The 26,411-nt window shown below is 43.4% G+C and overlaps 1 protein-coding gene across 1 annotated transcript in view; it reads left to right on the forward strand.

The window, feature by feature from the left end:
• The window catches only part of LOC106597204 (pinopsin), a 62,405-nt gene that overhangs the window by 25,204 nt on the left and 10,790 nt on the right, over positions 1 to 26,411 (forward strand). Inside the window, exon 3 of the mRNA XM_014188425.2 lies at positions 19,533 to 19,766. Within this exon, the coding sequence (XP_014043900.1) occupies positions 19,533 to 19,766 (234 nt within the window). The remainder of the gene's footprint in view (positions 1 to 19,532; positions 19,767 to 26,411) is intronic.

Here is a 26,411-nt window from a genome sequence, read left to right on the forward strand (position 1 = left end):
CCATGGCTAGGTTCAAACAGTTAGAAAGCATGCTCAATACATCTACTCATTCTCACTGCTAGAGTGAGCGTTGGAACAGAGCCCATATTCCTGACCCGTAGATTCTTTCTCTGCAATTCCCTTTTGCTATTTTTCTCTTCTATGTTTGGTCATCGCTCTCTGTCTGACTCTTTCTCTGTCTGACTCTTTCTCTGTCTGACTCTTTCTCTGTCTGACTCTTTCTCTGTCTGACTCTCTGTCTGACTCTCTGTCTGACTCTTTCTCTGTCTGACTCTTTCTCTGTCTGACTCTTTCTCTGTCTGACTCTTTCTCTGTCTGACTCTCTGTCTGACTCTTTCTCTGTCTGACTCTTTCTCTGTCTGACTCTTTCTCTGTCTGACTCTCTGTCTGACTCTTTCTCTGTCTGACTCTTTCTCTGTCTGACTCTTTCTCTGTCTGACTTTCTCTGTCTGACTCTTTCTCTGTCTGACTCTTTCTCTGTCTGACTCTTTCTCTGTCTGACTCTCTGTCTGACTCTCTGTCTGACTCTTTCTCTGTCTGACTCTCTGTCTGACTTTCTCTGTCTGACTCTTTCTCTGTCTGACTCTCTGTCTGACTCTTTCTCTGTCTGACTCTTTCACTGTCTGACTCTCTGTCTGACTCTCTGTCTGACTCTTTCTCTGTCTGACTCTCTGTCTGACTCTCTGTCTGACTTTCTCTGTCTGACTCTCTGTCTGACTCTTTCTCTGTCTGACTCTTTCTCTGTCTGACTCTTTCTCTGTCTGACTCTCTGTCTGACTCTCTGTCTGACTCTTTCTCTGTCTGACTCTCTGTCTAATTCTTTCTCTGTCTGACTCTTTCTCTGTCTGACTCTTTCTCTGTCTGACTCTTTCTCTGTCTGACTCTTTCTCTGTCTGACTCTTTCTCTGTCTGACTTTCACTGTCTGACTCTCTCTCTGTCTGACTCTCTGTCTGACTCTTTCTCTGTCTGACTCTTTCACTGTCTGACCCTCTGTCTGACTCTCTGTCTGACTCTTTCTCTGTCTGACTCTCTGTCTGACTCTCTGTCTGACTCTTTCTCTGTCTGACTCTTTCACTGTCTGACTCTCTGTCTGACTCTCTGTCTGACTCTTTCTCTGTCTGACTCTCTGTCTGACTCTTTCTCTGTCTGACTCTTTCTCTGTCTGACTCTTTCACTGTCTGACTCTTTCTCTGTCTGACTCTTTCTCTGTCTGACTCTTTCTCTGTCTGACTCTTTCTCTGTCTGACTCTTTCAATGTCTGACTCTTTCTCTGTCTGACTCTTTCTCTGTCTGACTCTTTCTCTGTCTGACTCTTTCTCTGTCTGACTTTCTCTGTCTGACTCTCTGTCTGACTTTCTCTGTCTGACTCTCTGTCTGACTCTTTCAATGTCTGACTCTTTCTCTGTCTGACTCTTTCTCTGTCTGACTTTCTCTGTCTGACTCTCTGTCTGACTCTTTCAATGTCTGACTCTTTCTCTGTCTGACTCTTTCTCTGTCTGACTCTTTCTCTGTCTGACTTTCTCTGTCTGACTCTCTGTCTGACTCTTTCTCTGTCTGACTCTCTGTCTGACTCTTTCAATGTCTGACTCTTTCAATGTCTGACTCTTTCTCTGTCTGACTCTTTCTCTGTCTGACTCTTTCTCTGTCTGACTCTTTCAATGTCTGACTCTCTGTCTGACTCTTTCTCTGTCTGACTCTTTCTCTGTCTGACTCTTTCTCTGTCTGACTCTTTCTCTGTCTGACTCTCTGTCTGACTCTTTCTCTGTCTGTTTAATTCTCTGTCTGACTCTTTCAATATCCTTCATTCCCAATGAAAGCTTTTCTCCTCTCTGTAATTGCCATTCCACCATGTCTCTTCTCCGGTCCAATTTTTTATGATTTGGGCAACCATTTTCTGTCGATAGGAAGGTGTGAGAGGGATTCACAGCTGTCAAGATGATACCACACACCTATTGCATTAAAATAGAGGAACATTTGGCATGGACACCAGACTGTAGTCTTTCATTAGTTCAGACAAAAATTGCTATTTACCGGGCATGGCTTTGTCATGAAAGTGCTTAGAAGTCTTTATTACAATGACTCCTCTTAATTATACTCTTAAGGTGTCAATGTGCTGTCTGTGTATTTGGTGTATGTCAGTTTGAGTGTCTGTTTGTTTGTTACATGTCCACTGTGTACTGTCATTTGTCAAAGACTTTGGAAAATTACAGGTGTGGTAAGGAGTGGAATGTTAGGTAAGGACACTGGTGCCCAGGCTACTACATTTGGTCATGGTAAAAGCTTTTTTATTAATACAATTAGCTGTAAAATGGGTAAGAGCACCGATTTAGGAATAGAGCGACAGACATTTATCCCTTAACAGTGAATATCCGTTCAGATTTAGTCATTTTTCCTCAATCCCTCAGCTTGAGGTGATTATCATCTCTGCTTTGACACATCTGTGATTTTCACTTAGCGAGGTCTGCCACATCTGTGATTTTCACTTAGCGAGGTCTGCCACATCTGTGATTTTCACTTAGCGAGGTCTGCCAGATCTGTTATTTTCACTTAGTGAGGTCTGCCACATCTGTGATTTTCACTTAGCGAGGTCTGCCACATCTGTGATTTTCACTTAGCGAGGTCCGCCACATCTGTGATTTTGCATAGCAAGGTCTGCCACATCTGTGATTTTGCATAGCGAGGTCTGCCACATCTGTGATTTTCACTTAGCGAGGTCCGCCACATCTGTGATTTTGCATAGCGAAGTCTGCCACATCTGTGATTTTGCATAGCGAGGTCCGCCACATCTGGCCGACCCATAGGGAATACTTCACACTTATTACCACCTGTTGCTTAGTTACCAAAGTGTTTTTGCTTTCATGCTCAGTAACAGAAGTCCCCCTCCCAAAACAAATTATGTTTTATTTTTATTTTCTTCCTGTTTGACCAAGGTTGCAACACAGGACCATTCACTGCATCATGGGTTGATATAATGTAATGGAGAAAAAAAATGAACAAGCTACAGAACGTAAAGTATTGCTGTAGATTTTGTGGGTGTGCTCGTCAGTGCAACATCAAAACGAGTTCTCCCCAAATTCAAAGGATTTTTTTACAGCACAGAAAAAGCTAGGACCACATTGAAGCATCTCAATTAGCTACCTACCCGTCACTATAGAAATCGACAGAGAGCTAAGTTAGCTCTTCATAGTTGGGAGTCGGGAAGCAAGTTCAGGGAGTGACTTTTAATAATAAATAACACAAGGAACAAAACAAGAAACACGGGTAGTGTACAGACATGAAACAACAGAACAGAAACAATAACGCTTAGGGAAGGAACCAAAGGGAGTGACAGATATAGGGATGGTAATCAGGCAGGTGATTGAGTCCAGGTGAGTCTGATGATGCCGCAATGCATGTAACGATGGTGACAGGTGTGCGTAATAATGAGCAGCCTGATGTTCTCGAGCGCCGGAGAGGGACAATAGTTTAGCATCAGGTCCAAACAAAAAGGGGAAAAAGAGGAAGTTCAAAGAAGCTAAAAAAAGCTCTTCATCATTTTGCAAACATTTATGGTCTGCCAAATTAGCTCTTCACCATTTCACACACCTTTGGTGGCAAAAGTCAAATCAACTCTTTGAGAGTGTACAACACAGCGTTGAGGAATGTTAGCTTTGTTGCTAATATCTCCCTCCACTTCATACAAGCTGTCACCGTCCATCTGAGAGGGTTTCCACTTACAGCACATTCAGTGGGGGTAGGTGTTATTTTAAATGTTTTTATTAATCTATGCATCAGATCCTCCTCTGCAATAAACAGTTCCTAGAATGGGCGAGTTGATTCATGTTAATTCACTTCATTTCTTAGTGCAGCGACTACAGCCTCTGACTCAATGACAAGATTGAGCATTGCCAAAACAAACTCATTTTACTTTCTGTCTTTAGCTACAAAAATATAAAATTTGGTGCCTCACACCGAAGCTCCTTCACCATCTGTCCATACAAAGTGTAGCAGCTCATCGAGTGTTGAGGCCCTGACATTCATTCAACTATTGCGAGTGATGAACGGTTTGCCCCCCTCGTAAAATATCACTGTCATACTTTGGCATATTCAGGAAAGCCACTGCGAATCTTACTCCTGTCTCCACGTCTGTCTTGTGAGAGTAGACATCTTTATTCCCCAGAGAATTCTACATCGGAATTGAAGCACTGGCCTGGCTGATTATCAGATTTTTCTTGCCAACCTATTTCCATCTGTACACTAATTTTGAGTTTTAACCATGTTTAGAGGCTATGCAGCGTTTGTTTACAATTACTTTGTTTACAAACAAAGGAGAAAACAAGGGGTTCGACAGGGATGCTGGCCCTTGTTGACTCAGATGCTTCCCACAGTTGTGTCAAGTTGGCTAGATGTCCTTTGGGTGGTGAACCATTCTTGATACACCCAGCAGAGTTGCCCATTCACCCTCTGAATGGCACATATACACGATCCATGTTCCTTCTTTATTTAACCTGTCTCCTCCCCTTCATCTGCACTGATGGAAGTGGATTTAACAAGTGACATCGATAAGGGATCATAGTTTTCACCTGGATTCACCTGGTCAGCCTATGTCAGGGAAAGAGCAGGTGTTCTTACTGTTTTGTATACTCAGTGTATAAGTTGTATTCTTCATGAATCAATGGGTAAATAGCATGAATTAAAAGTTAAAAAAAAGCGGATGTAGCAATTTCAGATTGCCCCTTAAAATGTTCCGTTTAACAGTGAAGCCATGTCACTTGCTTGTTTCTGGTTTGGAAAACTGAGGGTCTTTGCTAAATCAAAGAAGGATTCTAGAAGAAAATAACTTTACAGATTTTAGGATGGCTTAGCCTCCGGGAGATTGTATTATTTTACAGTCTTCCCTGTCCTGAGTCCACAGTGAATAAATAAAGTGTCATTAATAAAAATAACGATAGCATGAAACATTCCATGAAAACTAAATAAACATTTCTATGGACACAATCCTAAAGATGTGCATATCTCCCATTGACATCAGGCGATATACACCAATATGGAAACGATGCGCAACTCGAACGTGGTTTAGTACACTCACTGGCTCTTTGGATGGGATTCATTCGTACTGCACTACTGTAACGCTAGGGCGTAGTGGGTGCAGAGTCAGGAGCAGGAGGCAGAGAATGCAGGGTAGTGTTATTTATTCAACACACAACGGCAAAACACAAGCCGCCCCAACAGCGAACTAGAGCGCACACAAAAAACCAAAGTGCCCAAACACATGGGACAAAACAGGTCGGCGCAACATACGCACTCGCACCTCAAAATACAAATGAGCGTGCATACACAAGCAATACAGCAAAACAAATAATCCCGCACACAGAGCAGGCGGGCCGACTGGGTAAAATAGCCCAGCTAATCAGCCCAAACCAAAAACAGGTGCACACAATAAACTAAAAGGGGGAAAAGGAAATCAGTGGCAGCTAGTAGGCCGGCGACGACGACCGCCGAGCGCCACCCGAACAGGAGGGGGAGCCACCTACGGTAGGAGTCGTGACAACTACCAACAAAGCGCCTTTTATTAAAGGCAATTTCCAATGTTTGCAAAGATCGCTTTCATGGTAAACACTGTGGTAAACTCTGTGGGATGCGTGAATGACATTTAAAAGGCACATGATAAAGCAGTACACATAATGTGGTAATTGTTCAATAGTTAAATACACTGTAGCTGCAAAGTGTGAAAGCCTCAATAACAACCTGAGATATTTAGATAGCTACAGATATTTTGTGTTCTGCAGCAATCCAATGTCTATGATAAATACTTCCAAAAACAACTGACATCGCCAATCTGTTATTTTGTTCTAAAAAAACACACCTCTAATGGTTTGCTCTCTGTGTTATTTGAAATAAAATATTCATGAATACAATTAATTTGCTGTTAGAATGTAGCATCCCTACAATGCATTAAAACTGGAGCCATACTGGGACAATGAATAAGAATGATGGCATACTGAATGGGTTTAAAGCCGAAAGGAGGAGATTCTCTCTCTGTTCTGAGGTTGGGAGCTGTGTGTGTGTGTGTGTGCATGTGCATGTGCACATGTGTAAATTAATCTCTGTCTGGTAATGGGTGTCCTGGTGTTTGCTAAACCTGCCTATATTTAGTTTTTACACCATGTTTGTCAAGAGTAAAATTATTATATTATACTATATATTATATGATATATGATATATTATACTATATATTATATGATATATTATATGATATATGATATATTATATTATGTATTATATATTACATATCATATTACATATTATACTATATATTATATTATATTACATATTATATTATATTACATATTATATTATATAGTTGACCAATCTAGATCTAGTGAAGATTTTTTTCATATCCACTTCTAAATCCATTGTCAGAACATGCTCTACCAGCCAGTTGAGAATAGGTTTAAAGGGTTAAGAAAGACCAGAAAGCCTTGGCTTTTGTCACGCTCGTGTTCACTGCAGCTCAAAACAACCACATGAGTAATATTGGTTAATTGAATACTAAGGGGTGTGACAGGCTTTTTGTCCTTGAGTACAACAGCTGAAGCATGTAGACTCTGATGCTCCTCAGGACCATTGTACTCGTGCATTATCTCAGTACATTTATCTAAATAGCTCATCTCCTTAACAACACAAGTAGTACCTAATTGGCCTTTGACCACGAGTTCTTGTTCTTCAAACATATTACTCTGTTCCTGGTTGGAATGAAGGCATGCAGACAGGCAGACACTTTGGCTCTCTGGAAGCTCTCCAGACGGTTGGGTTTGGTGGCAGCAGTGTAGCTGATTCAATATGAACTCATCAACCAGGACAACACTCACGTATAGTTAAACAAGACCCTTTAAGTTTTCAAGGCAGTTCATGAAAGAGTTGGTGGAATCTAAAGATTTTCCTTTCCTTTTTTGTTTTTCCACGGGTGTTTGCTGGAGCGATCTCGGATGCTCCATGTGTCCAATATTTTATTTATTTAACTAGGTAAGTCAGTTAAGAAAAAATCTGTATTTACAATGACGCCCTACCCTGGTCAAACCCTCCCCAAACCCAGACGATGCTGGGCCAATTGTGCGCCGCCATATGGGACTCCCAACCACGGCTGGTTGTGATACAGTCTGGAATCAAACCAGGGTCTGTAGTGACGCCTCAAGCACTGAGATGCAGTGCCTTAGACTACTGTGCCACTCGGGAGCTCCAATATGTCACTTCGGCTTTTTCATTGTCTATATTTTTATTTGCATAGAGCTGGCGCTCATGGTGCCGGAATGTATCTAAGCACTCCTCCAAGCTGGAATATATCTCAGCACTCCTCCAAGCCGGAATATATCTCAGCACTCCTCCAAGCCGGAGCAGGATATCATCCAGTTCTACAGAGACTTCAAAATCCATCATCAAGTGATAAAACCATCTCACATTTGACCTGTTTGCCTCAGCATAGAGCCTCTTTGAGATTCTGAAAGGTGAAACTAACCGTTGCCTTCTGATTTCAAATCACTGCACCCTCCTGAACTTCCAACACCTCCAATTGACTCTAAACTTCTAACCTCAACCTGCTTTAATAACACCTGGTGTTGCTTTGCCTCAACATAATGCTTTAATAACACCTGACGTTGCTTTGCCTCAACATAATGCTTTAATAACACCTGACGTTGCTTTGCCTCAACATAATGCTTTAATAGTTCCTGGCTGTACTTTGCCTCAACATAATGCTTTAATTATAAGGAATGACGCTGGAGAATAGAAGCAGGTACGGGGAGTTGACATTTAATTAGGAATGGACAGGCAACAGGACAGGAACAGCGTCAGAACTGTGAAACACAAAGACAGATGACAAACAATGCAGCAGCGGGGAACAGAGCTGGGGAACTGACAAATATAGGGGAGGTAATAAACAGGTGATTGAGTCCAGGTGAGTCCAATATCGCTGAAGTGCGTGACAAGGGAAGCCAGGTGTGCATAAATGATGGTGGCAGGAGTGCGTAATGCAGGGCAGCCTGGCGCCCTCGAGCGCCAGGGGGGAAGAGCAGGAGCTCGGCGGCCCACCTGGGCGAGCCGGCCGAGACATGGGTGGTGGGCAAGCCGGCTGGGGGTAAACTCCCCACGAACCGACAGGGGTGTGGGAGCCTGGCACGCCGGCTGAGGCATAGGAGCCTGACAATCCGACTGAGGTATGAACGCCTGTCGATCCCGCTGCGGCGTGGAAGCCCGATGATCCAGCGGAGCATGACGTGGGATGGGAACCTGCTGAGCCAACCGAGGCAAGGAAACCTCTCGAGCCAGCTAGGACGTGGAAGCCCGACGAGCTGGCTTAGGCACCCCCGGTTCCATCGGTGGCGGAATCCAAGCCCGACATCACTAACAAAACAAGAACTCATGGGCCGGCTGGGCGAACAAGACCTGACGATCCGGCTGAGGCCCGATGTGGGATGGCGCCTTCCGAGCCAACCGGGGCAAGGGAACCTCTCGAGCCAGCTAGGGCGTGGAAGCTCGACGAGCTAGCTAGACACCCCCGGTTCCATCAGTGGTGACCCAGAGCCGATGCCACCACCAACTGGAACGCCAGTACTCCCTGATGCTTCGTGTGATGGCTGCTGAATTCTGTAAGGAATGACGCTGGAGAATAGAAGCAGGTACAGGGAGTTGACATTTAATTAGGAATGGACAAGGCAACAGGACAGGAACAGCGTCAGAACTGGGAAACACAAAGACAGATGACAAACAATGCAGCAGTGGGGAACAGAGCTGGGGACCTGACAAATATAGGGGAGGTAATAAACAGGTGATTGAGTGAGTCCAGGTGAGTCCAAAATTGCTGAAGCACGTGACGAGGGAAGGCAGGTGTGCGTAAATGATGGTGGCAGGAGTGCGTAATGCAGGGCACCCTGGCGCCCTCGACCGCCAGGGGGGAAGAGCGGGAGCAGGTGTGATATTAATAACACCTGGCGGTGCTTTACCTCAACATAATGCTTTAATAACACCTGACGTTGCTTTGCCTCAACATAATGCTTTAATAACACCTGACGTTGCTTTGCCTCAACGTAATGCTTTAATAACACCTGGCTGTGCTTTGCCTCAACGTAATGCTTTAATAACACCTGACGTTGCTTTGCCTCAACATAATGCTTTAATAACCTCTGGCGGTGCTTTGCCTCAACATAATGCTTTAATAACCTCTGGCGGTGCTTTGCCTCAACATAAGGCTTTAATAACACCTGGCGGTGCTTTGCCTCAATGTAATGCTTTAATAACACAGTTTTTTATTTTTCCTTCAGTTAAAGCAATGATCATTCCCTGTGTCTGACCTCTCGCACAGAAGGGAAACACCTTGATGGTGTGACACAAAGGGTAGGAGGGTTTGGTGGGGTCCCGTGCGGCTCTGTTGGTAGAGCATGGCGCTTGCAATGACAGGGTTTTGGGTTAGATTCATCACGGGGGAACCATTACGGGGGTGGGGGGATATGAAAATGTATGGCATCACTACTGTACGTCTCTCTGGATAAGAGTGTCACCTAAAATGTCAAACGATTGTGAGCGTTTGTTGCTGAGCGCAGTTGAGTGTTTAGTCTTCTTACTGAGAGAGCACTTTACAAGGGAGTCTCAGCAGGCCACTATAGCCTCGTGTAGACTAATGTGGGAGACCCAAAGTGTACGATCTATCACATTTAACAGGCTACAGCAGGACTGGCAGGGACTCCATGTGGACTCAGGAATTGGAATGCTGAAGCGAAACAGACAGTCAAAAGTGCTGCGTGTGTGTCTTTCTGGGGTTGGTGTGTGTCTGATGTGTGTTTGGGAACATGTCATTGTGTGGCTGTTTGAGTCTGATTTGAAATACCAATGAATGTGCCTGTGTGTCTTTATTTGTTTTGTTGGGAGGTGTATGACCCTTCACCCCCTCTAATACTGGACAACATAGAAAGACCCTTAGATAAATATATTTTCAGGTGTGAAGAAGGAAACACAAAGCGTATTTAACTTCTTAGGAAAACAGACCTAAAGTTGTAAACCAACATCATTACTTGGTCATCCAAAGTCAAACATTTTTATTTTCCAATAGCACACAATATTTTACATACAGCAGGTTTTTAAAGGACTATAATGAATGAACAGATAATGTTGTGTGTCAATCATTAGAACTTCAAGATGGCCTGATTGATTCCCATCCACATATTCTTCCTCATTATACAGAATTCTGGGAAAGGAAACCTATCCAGAGGTCAGAATAAGCATCGCTATAACGCTTGATTGCGGCCTTGCCTTGGTTTCAGGCCTTGCCTTGGTTTCAGGCCTTGCCATGGTTTCAGGCCTTGCCATGGTTTCAGGCCTTGCCTTGGTTTCAGGCCTTGCCTTGGTTTCAGGCCTTGCCTTGGTTTCAGGCCTTGCCTTGGTTTCAGGCCTTGCCTTGGTTTCAGGCCTTGCCTTGGTTTCAGGCCTTGCCATGGTTTCAGGCCTTGCCATGGTTTCAGGCCTTGCCTTGGTTTCAGGCCTTGCCTTGGTTTCAGGCCTTGCCTTGGTTTCAGGCCTTGCCTTGGTTTCAGGCCTTGCCTTGGATTCAGGCCTTGCCTTGGTTTCAGGCCTTGCCTTGGTTTCAGGCCTTGGTTTTAAAAGCCCCTGAGAGGAACTGGTGTAGTTCTGGTCACAGGATTATGAAATCCAGTCTTCACTCAGAAAGTTTTAATCTTTTGTTAACCATTCCGTTCCTGCTCATCTCTCCCGAGATTGTGAGGCGTAGACGATACATAATGGCAGACCTCTTTTGTTTGGCAGATGCTAACCCACATTGATCTGCCCTCTGCTTTATAAGAGTCTTCCGAGGGAAGCCATGCGGTGGTGCGGGTGGCAGGTTTGTGGGTTGTTGCTTGAGGCATGCAGCCCTAAAGGTGGAATAGGCCTGTTTGTTTTTCTGGGGTTGGTGAGTGAGGCATGCAGCCCTAAAGGTGGAATAAGCCTGTTTGTTTTTCTGGGGTTGGTGAGTGAGGCATGCAGCACTAAAGGTGAAAGAGGCCTGTTTGTCTTTCCTCAGCTAACAGTACATGGTCATTTTGCTTTCGCTTCACTGCCCAGTCGACATAGAGGCTCACCTATTCCAAGGCTGGCGTGCCACCGATGCTAATCACCTCCATCTAAAATATAGAGAAGGTGGGGAGGGGGCATATGAACATGTCATTTATCACCAAACTCCTCGGTGATACGACACACGCTGGAAATAGATTGGACATTACATGGGCATGAGAGGCCACAGGTTTCTTGCTCTCCCAGCACTTCCCGCACCTTAAGGGTAATTCATTACAGTAACCTGAGCATTACACTCAAATCAGAGGCCCCAGTTTTCACCTTCCACAAGGACATTCAGGCAACCTTCCACTAATCCAGTATAATTACCTGCAGGTCCATGTTGTCCCTGGCGCTGAAGGAAGCAGACAGCACGGGGGACGCGAGGTATCGACTCACTCCAGCATTAGGGGATTTTCACCGACCGGTGCAAAGTCGGTTGCACACGTTTAATCCATTTAGGTTGTCTACTGCTTTAAATTGACTGATTATGTGGATTAATTAAGCCCATTAAGGCACTCTAATTTGTGGGCTGGTGCCGGCGCTGTGTCTGCAAAGAAAGTGTCTTCTCGCAGTTGTTGGCTTGCTTTAAGGAGACACTGGTGTGGGGCAGTATAGACTTCCAGATTGATTGCTGGCAGGAGTTGTAAGGATGTCGCATTAAATGTACTGTAAACATTGCTAATGTTCAAATACATTTCAGGCAAAAAAAAAGTTGACCATATGGTATTCTCCCCTGCCTTTCACTGACATTACATTGTTTGACAGCGCATGTAATTCCACTTTAACACCCGGAACAACCTGCCATGTTCTGTTCACAGCGCTATATGTAGTCTAGCTGGTCAGTCAGACTACGGAGACATGGCATGGAGACAGGGCTCTGGAATGACCCGTGGCTCTTAATACGTTTATGCAGGCCACAGTTTAAGTTGATTTTACATACAATTAAGCACATATAGAAGTGCATTTGTGAGGTGGTGTCCACCAGTGTTTCCCCTCGCCTATGTTTATACCACAAGTCCTCATAAACATAGTGTTTTTTGTTTGTTTTGTGTGTAGCTTGTGAGGGCAACGGAGGTAAAAGGCAATCACATTCAGACCTTCTGAGGGTCCGTCATAGTCTTAACACGGGCCATGCTGTTATTAAAATGAAACTTCCAATGTGACCAGATTTCAGACTGTTTTGTCCCCAGGGAGGGACACTCATTTGACACTTGCTAATTATTCTAGTTTATTGCCATTACAGTGTCAGCCAGAGTAAAACTGGCACACACTGACACAGCACCTTGATTATATTTAATACCACAAAACTATTTTTCTAAATCTAAAATCGAAACAATTTTTTTGCAACTACATAAAATAAATGGACTGCAGTAGCTGCCGAGGAAATTCAAAAGACAATGGGTTCTTTGTTCACACTACAGAGAGGTGGAATACTCATTGAAGGTTAGGGTTATGCTGTGAAGTTACCAACTCAGTGGTCTTGTGGTACTTGTACATCTAGCTGTCTCAGCTACAGAAACAGGAGATGCTACTACTACTACGACTGCTGCTGCTGCTACTACTGCTGCTACTGCTACTGCTACTACTGCTACTACTGCTACTACTACTACTACTACTACTACTGCTACTACTGCTGCTACTACTACTACTACTACTACTACTGCTACTACTACTACTGCTGCTGCTACTACTGCTACTGCTGCTGCTGCTGCTACTGCTACAGTTGCTGCTCCTACTGCTGCTACTGTTGCTGCTGCTGCTGCTGTTGCTACTACTACTGCTGCTGCTGCTGCTGCTGCTGCTACTGCTGCTGCTACTGCTACTGCTACTGCTGCTACTGCCGCTGCTATTGCTGCTGCTACTGCTACTACTACTGCCACTACTGCTGCTGCTGCTGCCGCTGCTGCTGCTACTGCTGCTACTGCTACTGCTGCTGCTGCTGCTACTGCTGCTGCAACAACAACTGCTACTGCTGCTACTGCTGCTGCTGCTGCTACTACGCTGCTGCTGCTGCTGCTACTACTGCTACTACTGCTACTACTGCTGCTGCTGCTGCTGCTGCTACTACTGCTACTGCTGCTGCTGCTGCTACTACTGCTGCTACTGCTGCTACTGCTACTGCTGCTACTGCTGCTGCTGCTACTGCTGCTGCTGCTGCTACTGCTACTGCTACTGCTGCTACTGCTACTGCTACTGCTGCTACTGCTACTGCTGCTACTGCTGCTGCTGCCACTGCTGCTGCTGCACTGCTGCTGCTGCCTGCTGCTGCCACTGCTGCTGTTGCTGCTGCTGCACTACTACTGCTGCTGCTGCTGCTGCTACCGCTGCTGCTGCTACTGCTGCAGCTGCTACTACTACTAAAATTACTGCTGCTGCTACTACTACCGCTGCTACTATTACTGCTACTGCTATTTCTGCTGCTGCTGCTGCTACTACTGCTGCTACTGCTGCTGCTGCTGCCAACACCACTGCTGCTGCTGCTACAACCACTACCGCTGCTGCTGCTGCTACTGCTGCTGCTACCGCTGCTGCTGCTGCTGCTGCTGCTGCCACCAACACCACTGCTGCTGCTGCTACTGCTGCTGGTGCTGCTGCTGGTGCTGCTGCTACTACCACCGCTGCTGCTACTACTGCTACTGGTGCTGCTACTAGCACACGCTACTGGTGCTGCTACCAGCACCACCGCTGCTGCTGCTACTACTACTACTACTACTGCTACTACTACTGTTACTACTACTACTACTACTACTACTACTGCTGCTGCTACTACTATTACTACTACTGCTGCTGCTCCTAACTCAGTTGTCGGAGAGGAAGGAAACTGCTCAGGGATTTCAACATGAGGTCAATGTTGACTTTAAAACAGTTAAAGAGTGTAATGGCTGTGATCATGTTGTGGGTATGCTTATAATCGTTAAGGACTGGAGAATTTTTCAGGAAAAACAAAAAACTGAATGGAGCTACACACTAGCTACACAAAATACCCCATAATGACAAAGTGAAAACATGTTTTTAGAAATGTTAGCAACTTATTGAAAATTTAATTTACATAAGTATTCACACACCCGAGTCAATACTTGGAGAAGCTCATTTGGCAGTGATTACAGCTGTGAGTCTTTCTGGGTAAGTCTCTAAGAGCTTTCCACACCTGGATTGTGCAACATTTGCCCATTTTTATTTAGCAAAATTCTTCAAATTCTGCCAAATTGGTTGTTGATCATTGCTAGACACCCATTTTCAGGTCTTTCCATACATTTTTAAGTAGATTTAAGTCAAAATTGTAATTTCGCCGCTCAGGAACATTCACTGTATTATTGGTAAGAAATTCCAGTGTAGATTTGGCCTTGTGTTTTAGGTTATTGTCCTGCTAAAAGGGGAATTCATCTCCCAGTGTCTGGTGAAAAGCAGAGTGAACCAGGTTTTCCTCTAGGATTTTGCCTGTGTTTAGCTCCATTCTGTTTCTTTTTTATCCTGAAAAACTCCCCAGTCCTTAACAATTACAAGCATACTCTCAACATGATGCAGCCACCACTATGCTTGAAAATATGGAGAGTGGCAGTCAGTAATGTGTTGTATTGGATTTGCCACAAACATAATCCTTTGTATTCATGGTAAAAAAGTGAATTGCTTTGACACATTTTTTGCAGTGTTACTTTAGCGCCTTGTTGTAAACAGGATGCATGTTTTGGAATATTTTTATTCTGTACAGGCTTCCTTAATTTCTCTCTGTCAATTAGGTTAGTATTGGGAAATATCTACAATGTTGTTGATCCATCCTCAGTTTTCTCCTATCACAGTCATTAAACTCTGTAACTGTTTTAAAGTCACCAAATCCCTGAGTGGTTACCTTCCTCTCCGGTAACTGAGTTAGGAAGGACGCCTGTATCTTTGTAGTGACTGGGTGTATTGATACACCATCCAAAGTGTAATTAATAACTTTACCATGCTCAAAGGGATATTCAATGTCTGCTTTTTTTTTACCCTTCTATCAATAGGTGCCCTTGCGAGGCATTGGAAAACCTCCCTGGTCTTTGTGTTTGAATATGTGTTTGAAATTCACTGCTCAACTTAGGGATCTTACAGATAATTGTATGTGTGGGGTACAGAGATGAAGTAGTCATTAAAAAATCATGTTAAACACTATTATTCCACACAGAGTGAGTCCATGCAACTTATTATGTGACTTATTAAGCACATTTTTACACCTGAATTTATTTAGGCTTGCCATAACAAAGGGGTTGAATACTTAATGACTCAAGACATTTCAGCTTTTCATTTTTTATTCATTAGTACAAAATTTGAAAAACATCATTATACTTTGTGTGTAGGCCAAATTAATCTTTTTAAAATTTTGTCTGTAACACAAAATGTGGAAAATGTCAAGGGGTGTGAATACCTTTTGAAGGCACTGTGTAAGCACAGGCAAAATCCTAGAGGAAAAGAGGTTCAGTCTGCTTCGAGGTTCAGTCTGCTTCGAGGTTCAGTCTGCTTCGAGGTTCAGTCTGCTTTCCACCAGACACTGGGAGATGAATTCACCTTTCAGCAGGACAATAACCTAAAACACGAGGCCAAATCTACACTGGAATTTCTTACCAATAAGACAGTGAATGTTCCTGAGCGGCCGAGTTACAGTTTTGACTTAAATCTTCTTGGAAATGTATTGCAAGACCTGAAAATGGGTGTCTAGCAATGATTTTAACAACCAATTTCACAGAGCTTAAAGAATTTTTTATTTAATAATGGGCAAATATTGTACAATCCAGGTGTGCAAAGCTCTCAAAGACTTACCCAGAAAGACTCACAGCTGTAATTAGGTAAATGAGCTATTTATGTTTCAATGTTCAATATATGTACAAAAATGTCTAAAAACATGTTTTCACTTTGTCATTATGATTTATGGTGTGTAAATGGTGACTTTTTTTTTAAATTTAATCCATTTTGAATTCATGCTGTAACACCACAAAATGTGGACTAAGTCAAGGGGTATGAATACTTTTCTGAAGGCACTATACAGGGTAAATAATTCAATTACTGAGCTATACTGTATGCAATTAAATTTTTTATATTTTTAAACTTTTGAGTCATTTAGCACAGTGGTTCCAAAATAGTTGGGCGAGGGGTCGGCAAATAAACTCAGTCCGGCTTTCAACTTTGCACAAGGTGCATTTTCTAAATTGGGTTGTGCATCATCAGTTCCTCTTGTCATGCCAGTCATTGCATACCTTAGAGAGCTATTTATAATTTGTCAGAAATGTCCAGATCAACATGTCAGCTGTTTTTTAGTTAGGTTTTTTTAGTCCATAGATTGTATTGTAATGAATGAGTCACTCAAATATTACATGAATACACATTAGACATGGCAAAGTGTATAGAATTGCAAGAAATAAGCTTTAAAACCTGTTCTCTCCACAAATAAGCGGGGCGTAAACAGTAAACAGTGCTTTTGCCCATATAAATAGACATGGCGGGGTGCGGGTGGGTGATGTTCCCCAATGCTGGAAGAGGGGCCTGTGGGAAAAAAATTGGGAACCCCTGACACTCTTATCCAGATCGACTTACAGTTAGTGCATTCATCTTAAGATAGATAGGTGGGTCATCCACATATTACAGTCATAGTAAGTACAATTTCTCCAAATAAAGTAACTATCAGCAAAGTCAGAGCTAGTGAGGTGGTGGTGGTGGTGGTGGTGGGGGGGGTCCCCTGTTATTGGTAATGGTGAGAGGTTAGCATGTCTTGGGATTATGATCTTTGACCCTCTGTAACTTTCTCACTCATGCATTATTTACCATTAATTTCTCTTGGGCACAAAATAATCTGAAACACAACCAAAACTAACTGCAAATGCATCCAGCAAGTTTGTAGTCACCAGCTTGATGTAGTCATTGTGTGGTATGAATATGGGACCAAATACAAAACTTTACGTTACTTTATTTCTAAGAACCTTTAGGGATGTCAATAATGTTGTCCTCTTCTTGGCTACAACACAATGCTCCTCGAAGGACATTTTGTTTTCTGTGTTTGTATCTACTCTTTCCAAGGCTTTTAAAGTCACTGAGCAGAGTCATGATTTACCCAATGGGTCTTTTAGTCGAATGTTTTGGGGGAAATCAAAGGATGCTAATGGATTCAATCTAAAGCTCTTTGAACCCATTTAGTGCCCTTTCTTTCCCCAGATGAACAGTTATTTTATGGACCAAAGCATTGTTTAGAGCCAAAATGGAGAGTGGATGAAAAGCCTTGCATCCATTGAAGATTTGACATTTCCTCTCCAATTCTGACCTTTTCCTGCTTAAAATGCTTTTGGTTAAATTGGTCTCTGCCTCTAGGCCAAACTGAAAAAAGTTGCTTATGACGCAGAGACCTGAACAGCAGCATGAATACAGAGTCCCAAGCAGTCCAAACTTTAACCAATTTACTGGTAATTCCCACTGTAAACATAATAATTAGGGTAATGTTTGGGAATAATTTATATCAATATACTTTGAAATGTGATAATACTCCCTTGTTCGCTAGTGCCTAGTTAACCCTAACCCACAATACATAGGGGAGTGGGAAGAGACCTCCAACATTTATCAAATCATTACAGGGTTGTCTTTGGAGAGACAAAGGCAGAGATGGATTGAGTGAATCTTGCTGTCATGATTAGCTGCCATGAGATTAGTGATTGATGGCTGAAACCTGGAAGTTGTTTTAGGCTTCAGTAATGTTTTTTTTCTGATGTTGTTTGCGTGCGTCACACTGTCATAAATGATTCAGGAGACAGGCGCAGGAATGCGTAATAGGGTTTTTTATTAAGCCCAAATTACGGCGTGCCGTGTAAAGTCACGGGGACGAAGACCAAACAAACACATAACAAAACACAGGGTAGAAACCCAAACAAAAGAGCGAGGAGTACCTTGAATAAATAACACACGCGCACGATGATTAACACATGGGACGAGACCCCGTAATCATCTGGCAATCCACAATGGCACGAAAGCCAAAACACACAGCACAGGTACTCACATGCACCAATGGACATTGTAACAATAATGGACAGCCCAATGGAAACCAAAGGGCACACTTATACAAGTACTAATCAGTGGGAATAGGGGACAGGTGTGCGTAATGAATGTTCCGGAGGGATCCGTGACAGAGTGGCTGAAAACACTCCGATCCCCTAAATCATGTCAGCACTGAGGCCTTTTGAACCCGTGTTTCTGTCGAAGTGGAAACTTGTTTGTTTGGTCCACGTGTTATTCTTTAAAAATATATATATTTTACTATTATTTATCTTTTTTTTCCTCTGAATTGTTGGGAAGGGCCGTAAGTATGCATTTCACTGTTAGTCTACACCTGTTTACGAAGCATGTGACAAATAACATTTGATTTGATATGACGGGTGGCCATTGGGAAACAACGCAGACAGTGAAATAAAAACAGCTCATGTTTGTGCAGAGCAAGAAGCCCAGCGGGTACTGTGTGTGTGTGTGTGTGTGTGTTTCTATGGTGTGTGTGTTTCTATAGTGTGTGTGTTTCTATGGTGTGTGTGTGTTTATATAGTGTGTGTGTGTTTATATAGTGTGTGTTGTGTTTCTATTGTGTGTGTGTGTGTGTGTGTGTGTGTGTGTGTGTGTGTGTGTGTCTGTCAATGCATGAGTGTGTTCCTTAGAATCCAGCCATGTCAGGACATGTTACATGTATCCCTGATGTCGCATTGTGCCTAACAGAGGAGGCTGGTGGCAGGAGCTATAGGAGTACAGCTCATTGTAATGTCTGAAATGGAATTCATAATGGAATGAGTCAAACGTGGTTTCCAGGGTTTCCATATATGATGTGTTTGATGGAACGGGGCTCCTGAGTGGTGCAGCGGTCTAAGGCACTGCATCTCAGTGGTAGAGGCGTCACTACAGACCCTGGTTCATTTCCAGGCTGTATCACAGCCGGCCGTGATTGGGAGTCCCATAAGGCGGCGCACAATTGGCCCAATGTCGTCCGGGTTTGGCCGGGGTAGGGTGTCACTATAAATAAGAATTTGTTCTTAACTGATTTGCCTAGTTAAATAAAGGTAAATATATATATATATATTACATTCAAGCCATTATAATGAGCACGTCCTCCTATAGCTCCTCCCACCATCCTCCTCTGGTGCCGACCAACTGTTTACAATTGGGGAAAAATCTATAAAATGAGGACTCCTAAACAGTAGCTAAGCACTTTCTGTGTGTTTGTCAGAACATGCCTGTCTGGGAAAAGCCACTCCATCTCATTCCCTTCATTGTCTTTCTCTGATTCCACTCTAATGCCAGTGTGTTCCCCGTGTCTGAGGTGCAAGAATGACATTCTTAAGGTTGTTCTCTCTCGCTTCCTGTCTTTCTATGCCCCCCCTTTGTTACCTCTTTGTCCTCTGGTATCTTTCTCTTTCATCGACTGCACACGTCGTCTCTCCTTCCCTGCTTATTGCCTCGGCAGGTTACCGCCATCAACACAGCTATGAGCAGGAAGAGGGAGCAGCGAGTTCTCGTCATGGTGGTCGTCATGGTGATGGTGTATCTGATGTGCTGGTTGCCGTATGGGGTCATGGCCTTGCTGGCCACCTTTGGACGCCCGGGCCTGGTCACCCCCGAGGCCAGCATCGTCCCCGCGATCATGGCCAAGACCAGCACGGTCTTCAACCCTGTTATCTATATCTTCATGAACAAGCAGGTGAGATAGATAATCATGCTCATCACTGTTAGAACGGAATGGTCATACTTGCAAAATTCTCAGGTTTTCCAGAAACCAAGGTTGGAGGATTCTGGGAATTTTTGGAAAACCTGCGAATTAGGGGAAAGGTTACATCCTTTTGCAACCTCTAGCAATACTGTGGTTTACATCCTGACATAATTGTAACACAACACCATGGGTTCACCTACATGACTGTCATAACATAACATTACACCATGGGGTCACCTACATCTTCATAACATAACATTACACCATGGGTTCACCTACATCTTCATAACATTATACCATGGGGTCACCTACATCTTCATAACATCACATTACACCATGGGGTCACCTACATCTTCATAACATAACATAACACCATGGGTTCACCTACATCTTCATAACACAACACCATGGGGTCACCTACATCTTCATAACATAACACAACACCATGGGGTCACCTACATCTTCATAACATAACATTATACCATGGGGTCATCTACATCTTCATAACATAACATTATACCATGGGGTCACCTACATCTTCATAACATAACATTATACCATGGGGTCACCTACATCTTCATAACATAACATTATACCATGGGTTCACCTACATCTTCATAACATAACATTATACCATCTTCATAACTAGTTGAGACGCTCGTAATCATCCACATGAATACAAAGTGAAAGAAATAGGGTTATTAGTACACCTTCAGTAGACCTTCAGTACACTTTCAGTACACCTTCAGTACATCTTCAGTAGACCTTCAGTAGACCTTCAGTAGACTTTCAGTACACCTTCAGTACACCTTCAGTAGACCTTCAGTACACCTTCAGTAGACCTTCAGTAGACCTTCAGTAGACCTTCAGTACACCTTCAGTACACCTTCAGTGGACCTTCAGTGGACCTTCAGTACACCTTAAGTACACCTTCAGTACACCTTCAGTAGACCTTCAGTACACCTTCAGTATTCCTTTAGTACACCTTCAGTACACCTTCAGTCGACCGTCATTACACCTTCAGTATTCCTTTAGTACACCTCAGTACACCTTCACCAGTAAACAGCTGTGAGACACGGTCGCAGAACAGTCCCCGTAATATCAAAGATCCACCACCATATTTTACAGTAGGTACTCTTTTCTGCTGATGCATTCTCAGTTCGATGCCAAACCCAGCACTGGTGTGCGTGCCCAAAAAATACCAATATTTTCATGTCATCTGACCAAAGCACCGGTTCCAATCCAAGTGCCAATGCCGTTTAGCAAACTCTGTGTTTACATTTCTTTGGCCACCCACACCAGTGGTGGGTTTGGTGTCCAAATGAAGGCAAGGAAAGGAGCGCATGCTTCCTGTGACTTGTTCAATCGCATGCAGCTCAGATAATTTCTTATAGACAAAGATATAGTAGAGTTTTTTTCAGACAGGTTTAAAAAGGCAGCTGTGTGTGTGTGTGCGCGGACAAAGGATTTCGCTCGATCTGCAGCATCTGCTGTATAATATAATGCTTTGCTCTAGTGCTTCTATTGAAAACGGGTGTGAATAATTTTTACCCTTACCTTTTTGAGAAAAACGACATTAAACAAAATCTCTCTAAGTATTTGTTATAGTATAAAATAATATAACTTCCTTTTTTTATATAAAATATAGCGCAGTATTTCAATTTAATTTATCAAGGGTGTCAATCATTTTGGACCTCATTGTATATTCCCTGCGGATCCATTTTGTCTACGATGTTCAACCCTTCATCAGAGCGTAACAGTCAGTTTCTGTATTTCCTCATAAGCAAAAAAACAATCAATCGGAGACAATTAACATAATTAAAGGTAATCAGTTGTTGTTTTGCCATTGAGGCAGGATTTTTCTCTCTCAATACGACCAACTGTCGAAACAAATTGGCTGATCTTGTATGTATAACAACTTGTGAAGCATCCTTGTCACCCACTTCACTTTAGTTTATTTCTGATAAGATCGTTCTAATCAAATTGATTGTTATCACTTAGGCTATACATTCATGTGATGCTATCCTAGTGTTGTTCCCTTATCAGTCAGTAAAACGGACTGATGTTAACCTGGTGTTGTTCCCTTATCAATCAGTAAAACGGACTGATGTTATCCTAGTGTTGTTCCCTTATCAATCAGTAAAACGGACTGATGTTATCCGAGTGTTGTTCCCTTATCAATCAGTAAAACGGACTGATGTTATTCACTGGTCGTGTTGTTCCCTTATCAATCAGTAAAACGGACTGATGTTATCCTGGTGTTGTTCCCTTATCAATCAGTAAAACGGACTGATGTTATCCTAGTGTTGTTCCCTTATCAATCAGTAAAACGGACTGATGTTATCCTGGTGTTGTTCCCTTATCAATCAGTAAAACGGACTGATGTTATCCTGGTGTTGTTCCCTTATCAATCAGTAAAACGGACTGATGTTATCCGAGTGTTGTTCCCTTATCAATCAGTAAAACGGACTGATGTTATCCGAGTGTTGTTCCCTTATCAATCAGTAAAACGGACTGATGTTATCCGAGTGTTGTTCCCTTATCAATCAGTAAAACGGACTGATGTTATCCGAGTGTTGTTCCCTTATCAATCAGTAAAACGGACTGATGTTATCCGAGTGTTGTTCCCTTATCAATCAGTAAAACGGACTGATGTTATCCGAGTGTTGTTCCCTTATCAATCAGTAAAACGGACTGATGTTATCCTAGTGTTGTTCCCTTATCAATCAGTAAAACGGACTGATGTTATCCGAGTGTTGTTCCCTTATCAATCAGTAAAATGGACTGATGTTATCCGAGTGTTGTTCCCTTATCAATCAGTAAAACGGACTGATGTTATCCGAGTGTTGTTCCCTTATCAATCAGTAAAACGGACTGATGTTATCCTGGTGTTGTTCCCTTATCAATCAGTAAAACGGACTGATGTTATCCTGGTGTTGTTCCCTTATCAATCAGTAAAACGGACTGATGTTATCCGAGTGTTGTTCCCTTATCAATCAGTAAAACGGACTGATGTTATCCGAGTGTTGTTCCCTTATCAATCAGTAAAACGGACTGATGTTATCCGAGTGTTGTTCCCTTATCAATCAGTAAAACGGACTGATGTTATCCGAGTGTTGTTCCCTTATCAATCAGTAAAACGGACTGATGTTATCCTGGTGTTGTTCCCTTATCAATCAGTAAAACGGACTGATGTTATCCTAGTGTTGTTCCCTTATCAATCAGTAAAACGGACTGATGTTATCCGAGTGTTGTTCCCTTATCAATCAGTAAAACGGACTGATGTTATCCTGGTGTTGTTCCCTTATCAATCAGTAAAACGGACTGATGTTATCCGAGTGTTGTTCCCTTATCAATCAGTAAAACTGACTGATGTTATCCTGGTGTTGTTCCCTTATCAATCAGTAAAACGGACTGATGTTATCCTGGTGTTGTTCCCTTATCAATCAGTAAAATGGACTGATGTTATCCTAGTGTTGTTCCCTTATCAATCAGTAAAACGGACTGATGTTATCCGAGTGTTGTTCCCTTATCAATCAGTAAAACGGACTGATGTTATCCTAGTGTTGTTCCCTTATCAATCAGTAAAACGGACTGATGTTATCCTAGTGTTGTTCCCTTATCAATCAGTAAAACGGACTGATGTTATCCTGGTGTTGTTCCCTTATCAATCAGTAAAACGGACTGATGTTAACCTGGTGTTGTTCCCTTATCAATCAGTAAAACGGACTGATGTTATCCGAGTGTTGTTCCCTTATCAATCAGTAAAACGGACTGATGTTATCCGAGTGTTGTTCCCTTATCAATCAGTAAAACGGACTGATGTTATCCGGGTGTTGTTCCCTTATCAATCAGTAAAACGGACTGATGTTATCCTGGTGTTGTTCCCTTATCAATCAGTAAAACGGACTGATGTTATCCTAGTGTTGTTCCCTTATCAATCAGTAAAACGGACTGATGTTATCCGAGTGTTGTTCCCTTATCAATCAGTAAAACGGACTGATGTTATCCGAGTGTTGTTCCCTTATCAATCAGTAAAACGGACTGATGTTATCCTGGTGTTGTTCCCTTATCAATCAGTAAAACGGACTGATGTTATCCTGGTGTTGTTCCCTTATCAATCAGTAAAACGGACTGATGTTATCCTGGTGTTGTTCCCTTATCAATCAGTAAAACGGACTGATGTTATCCTAGTGTTGTTCCCTTATCAATCAGTAAAACGGACTGATGTTATCCTGGTGTTGTTCCCTTATCAATCAGTAAAACGGACTGATGTTATCCTAGTGTTGTTCCCTTATCAATCAGTAAAACGGACTGATGTTATCCGAGTGTTGTTCCCTTATCAATCAGTAAAACTGACTGATGTTATCCTGGTGTTGTTCCCTTGTCATGTGGGCAGAGTGGATGACTATTGCTCTGTATGCAGTTGTTGTTAGGGACATTTAATTTATTCCCAGAAACATCAAGGCCGTGCCAACTAAGAGGCGGGAAATGTCTGTAACTCAATCGAAAGTACTGCCACATTGCAAAGGGTTGGAACCCAAATTATTTTCCAATCATTTGGTTGTGAACAGAACCGTTATTTGTTTTGTTCCATTCCACTGTTCCGACCAGCAAAATGAAGTCCTAAACCGGTTTGAACCCCAACAAAAAGTTACAGTTCATATCAAATCATATCGTTCCTTTCTGTTCCTTTTTAAACCTCTGAAATCAAATATATATATTTTAAACATTTAGATTGACATTAAATGACTTCACCAATGGATTGAGCAGCTTGCTATGGAGCGTGCAAGCTATGTACATGCATTAGACAGACAAGTGTAGTGTAGGGTGTGGCGTAGGACTGACATTTTCCGGGTAAGGAGAGCGCTGGGCTTGAAGCGCTAGGCATCTTTTTGTTATGACGTGCATTATCTGAATTAGGCCCACAGAATTATACCTACGGAGGAGCGGCTTCTATGAAGGAACTTTGAATGTCTTTGAACTTCAGAGAGTTGACTTAACTAGCGTTGGACCAGAGCTAGCCCCTGATCATGACTCTCAGTTCCATTACATTACACAGCCCATCTGTAAATAGCCCATCCAACTACCTACCTCATCCCCATATTGTTTTATTTACTTTTTTGCACACCTGTATTTCCAGTATTTCTACTTGCACATCATCATCTGCACATCTATCACTCCAGTGTTAATTTGCTAAATTGTAATTACTTTGCTACTGTCACGGTTGTCGTTGGAAATTGAGGACCAAAACGCAGCAGGTATGTGTATCTTGTTTATTAACTTCCAAAAAACGAACGTACAAAAATAACAAAAAAAAACACGAACGATTGACAAACTGGTAAGGCACTCGGCTAAACACAGAACAATCACCCACAAATAACAAACAAACACACCCTCATATATGGGACTCTCAATCAAAGGCAGATAGACAACACCTGCCTTCAACTGAGAGTCCCAACCCCAATTAACCAAACATAGAAACAGACATACTAGACTAAACAGAAATACCTAAACATAAACCAAAACCCGGAAATACTAAATCAAACACCCTTTTAACAAACACACCACCCCGAACCACATAAAACGAATACCCTCTGCCACGTCCTGACCAAACTACAATACTAATTAACCCTTATACTGGACAGGACGTGACAGTACCCCCCCCCCTTAAAGGTGCTAACCCCGGAAGCACCTTAAAAAACCAAAAACAACAAAAAAAAACAACCCCCAAACAACAAAACCAAAATTCCCCCCCTACTAAAGGGAGGGAAGGGAGGGTGGCTGCCGTCAACGACGGCACTGTGCTACACCCCCCCTCCCCAACCCACCTATATCTGGAGGTGGCTCTGGTTCCGGCCGTTCCAGGCTGTCGGGCCACTCTGGCATCGCCGAGGGGCAGTCGGGCCAGTCTGGCATCGCCGGGGGGCAGTCGGGGCAGTCTGGCCACTCGGGACAGTCTGGGCAGTCTGGCCACTCGGGACAGTCTGGGCAGTCTGGCCACTCGGGACAGTCTGGGCAGTCTGGCCACTCGGGACAGTCTGGGCAGTCTGGCCACTCGGGACTGTCTGGGCAGTCGGGACAGTCTGGCCACTCGGGACAGTCAGGGCAGTCTGGCCACTCCGGCAGTTCAGCGCAGTCTGGCCACTCCGGCAGTTCAGCGCAGTCTGGCCACTCCGGCAGTTCAGCGCAGTCTGGCCACTCCGGCAGTTCAGCGCAGTCTGTTGACGACTGTTGACTGGCGGGCAGCTCTGACGACTGTTGACTGGCGGGCAGCGATGACGACTGTTGACTGGCGGGCAGCGATGACGACTGTTGACTGGCGGGCAGCTCTGATGACGACTGTTGACTGGCGGGCAGCTCTGATGACGACTGTTGACTGGCGGGCAGCTCTGATGACGACTGTTGACTGGCGGGCAGCTCTGATGACGACTGTTGACTGGCGGGCAGCTCTGATGACGACTGTTGACTGGCGGGCAGCTCTGATGACGACTGTTGACTGGCGGGCAGCTCTGATGACGACTGTTGACTGGCCTGATGACGACTGTTGACTGGCCTGATGACGACTGTTGACTGGCCTGATGACGACTGTTGACTGGCCTGATGACGACTGTTGACTGGCCTGATGACGACTGT

Source organism: Salmo salar, chromosome ssa03, assembly GCF_905237065.1.
Source record: "Salmo salar chromosome ssa03, Ssal_v3.1, whole genome shotgun sequence".
NCBI classification, from domain to species: Eukaryota; Metazoa; Chordata; class Actinopteri; order Salmoniformes; family Salmonidae; genus Salmo; species Salmo salar.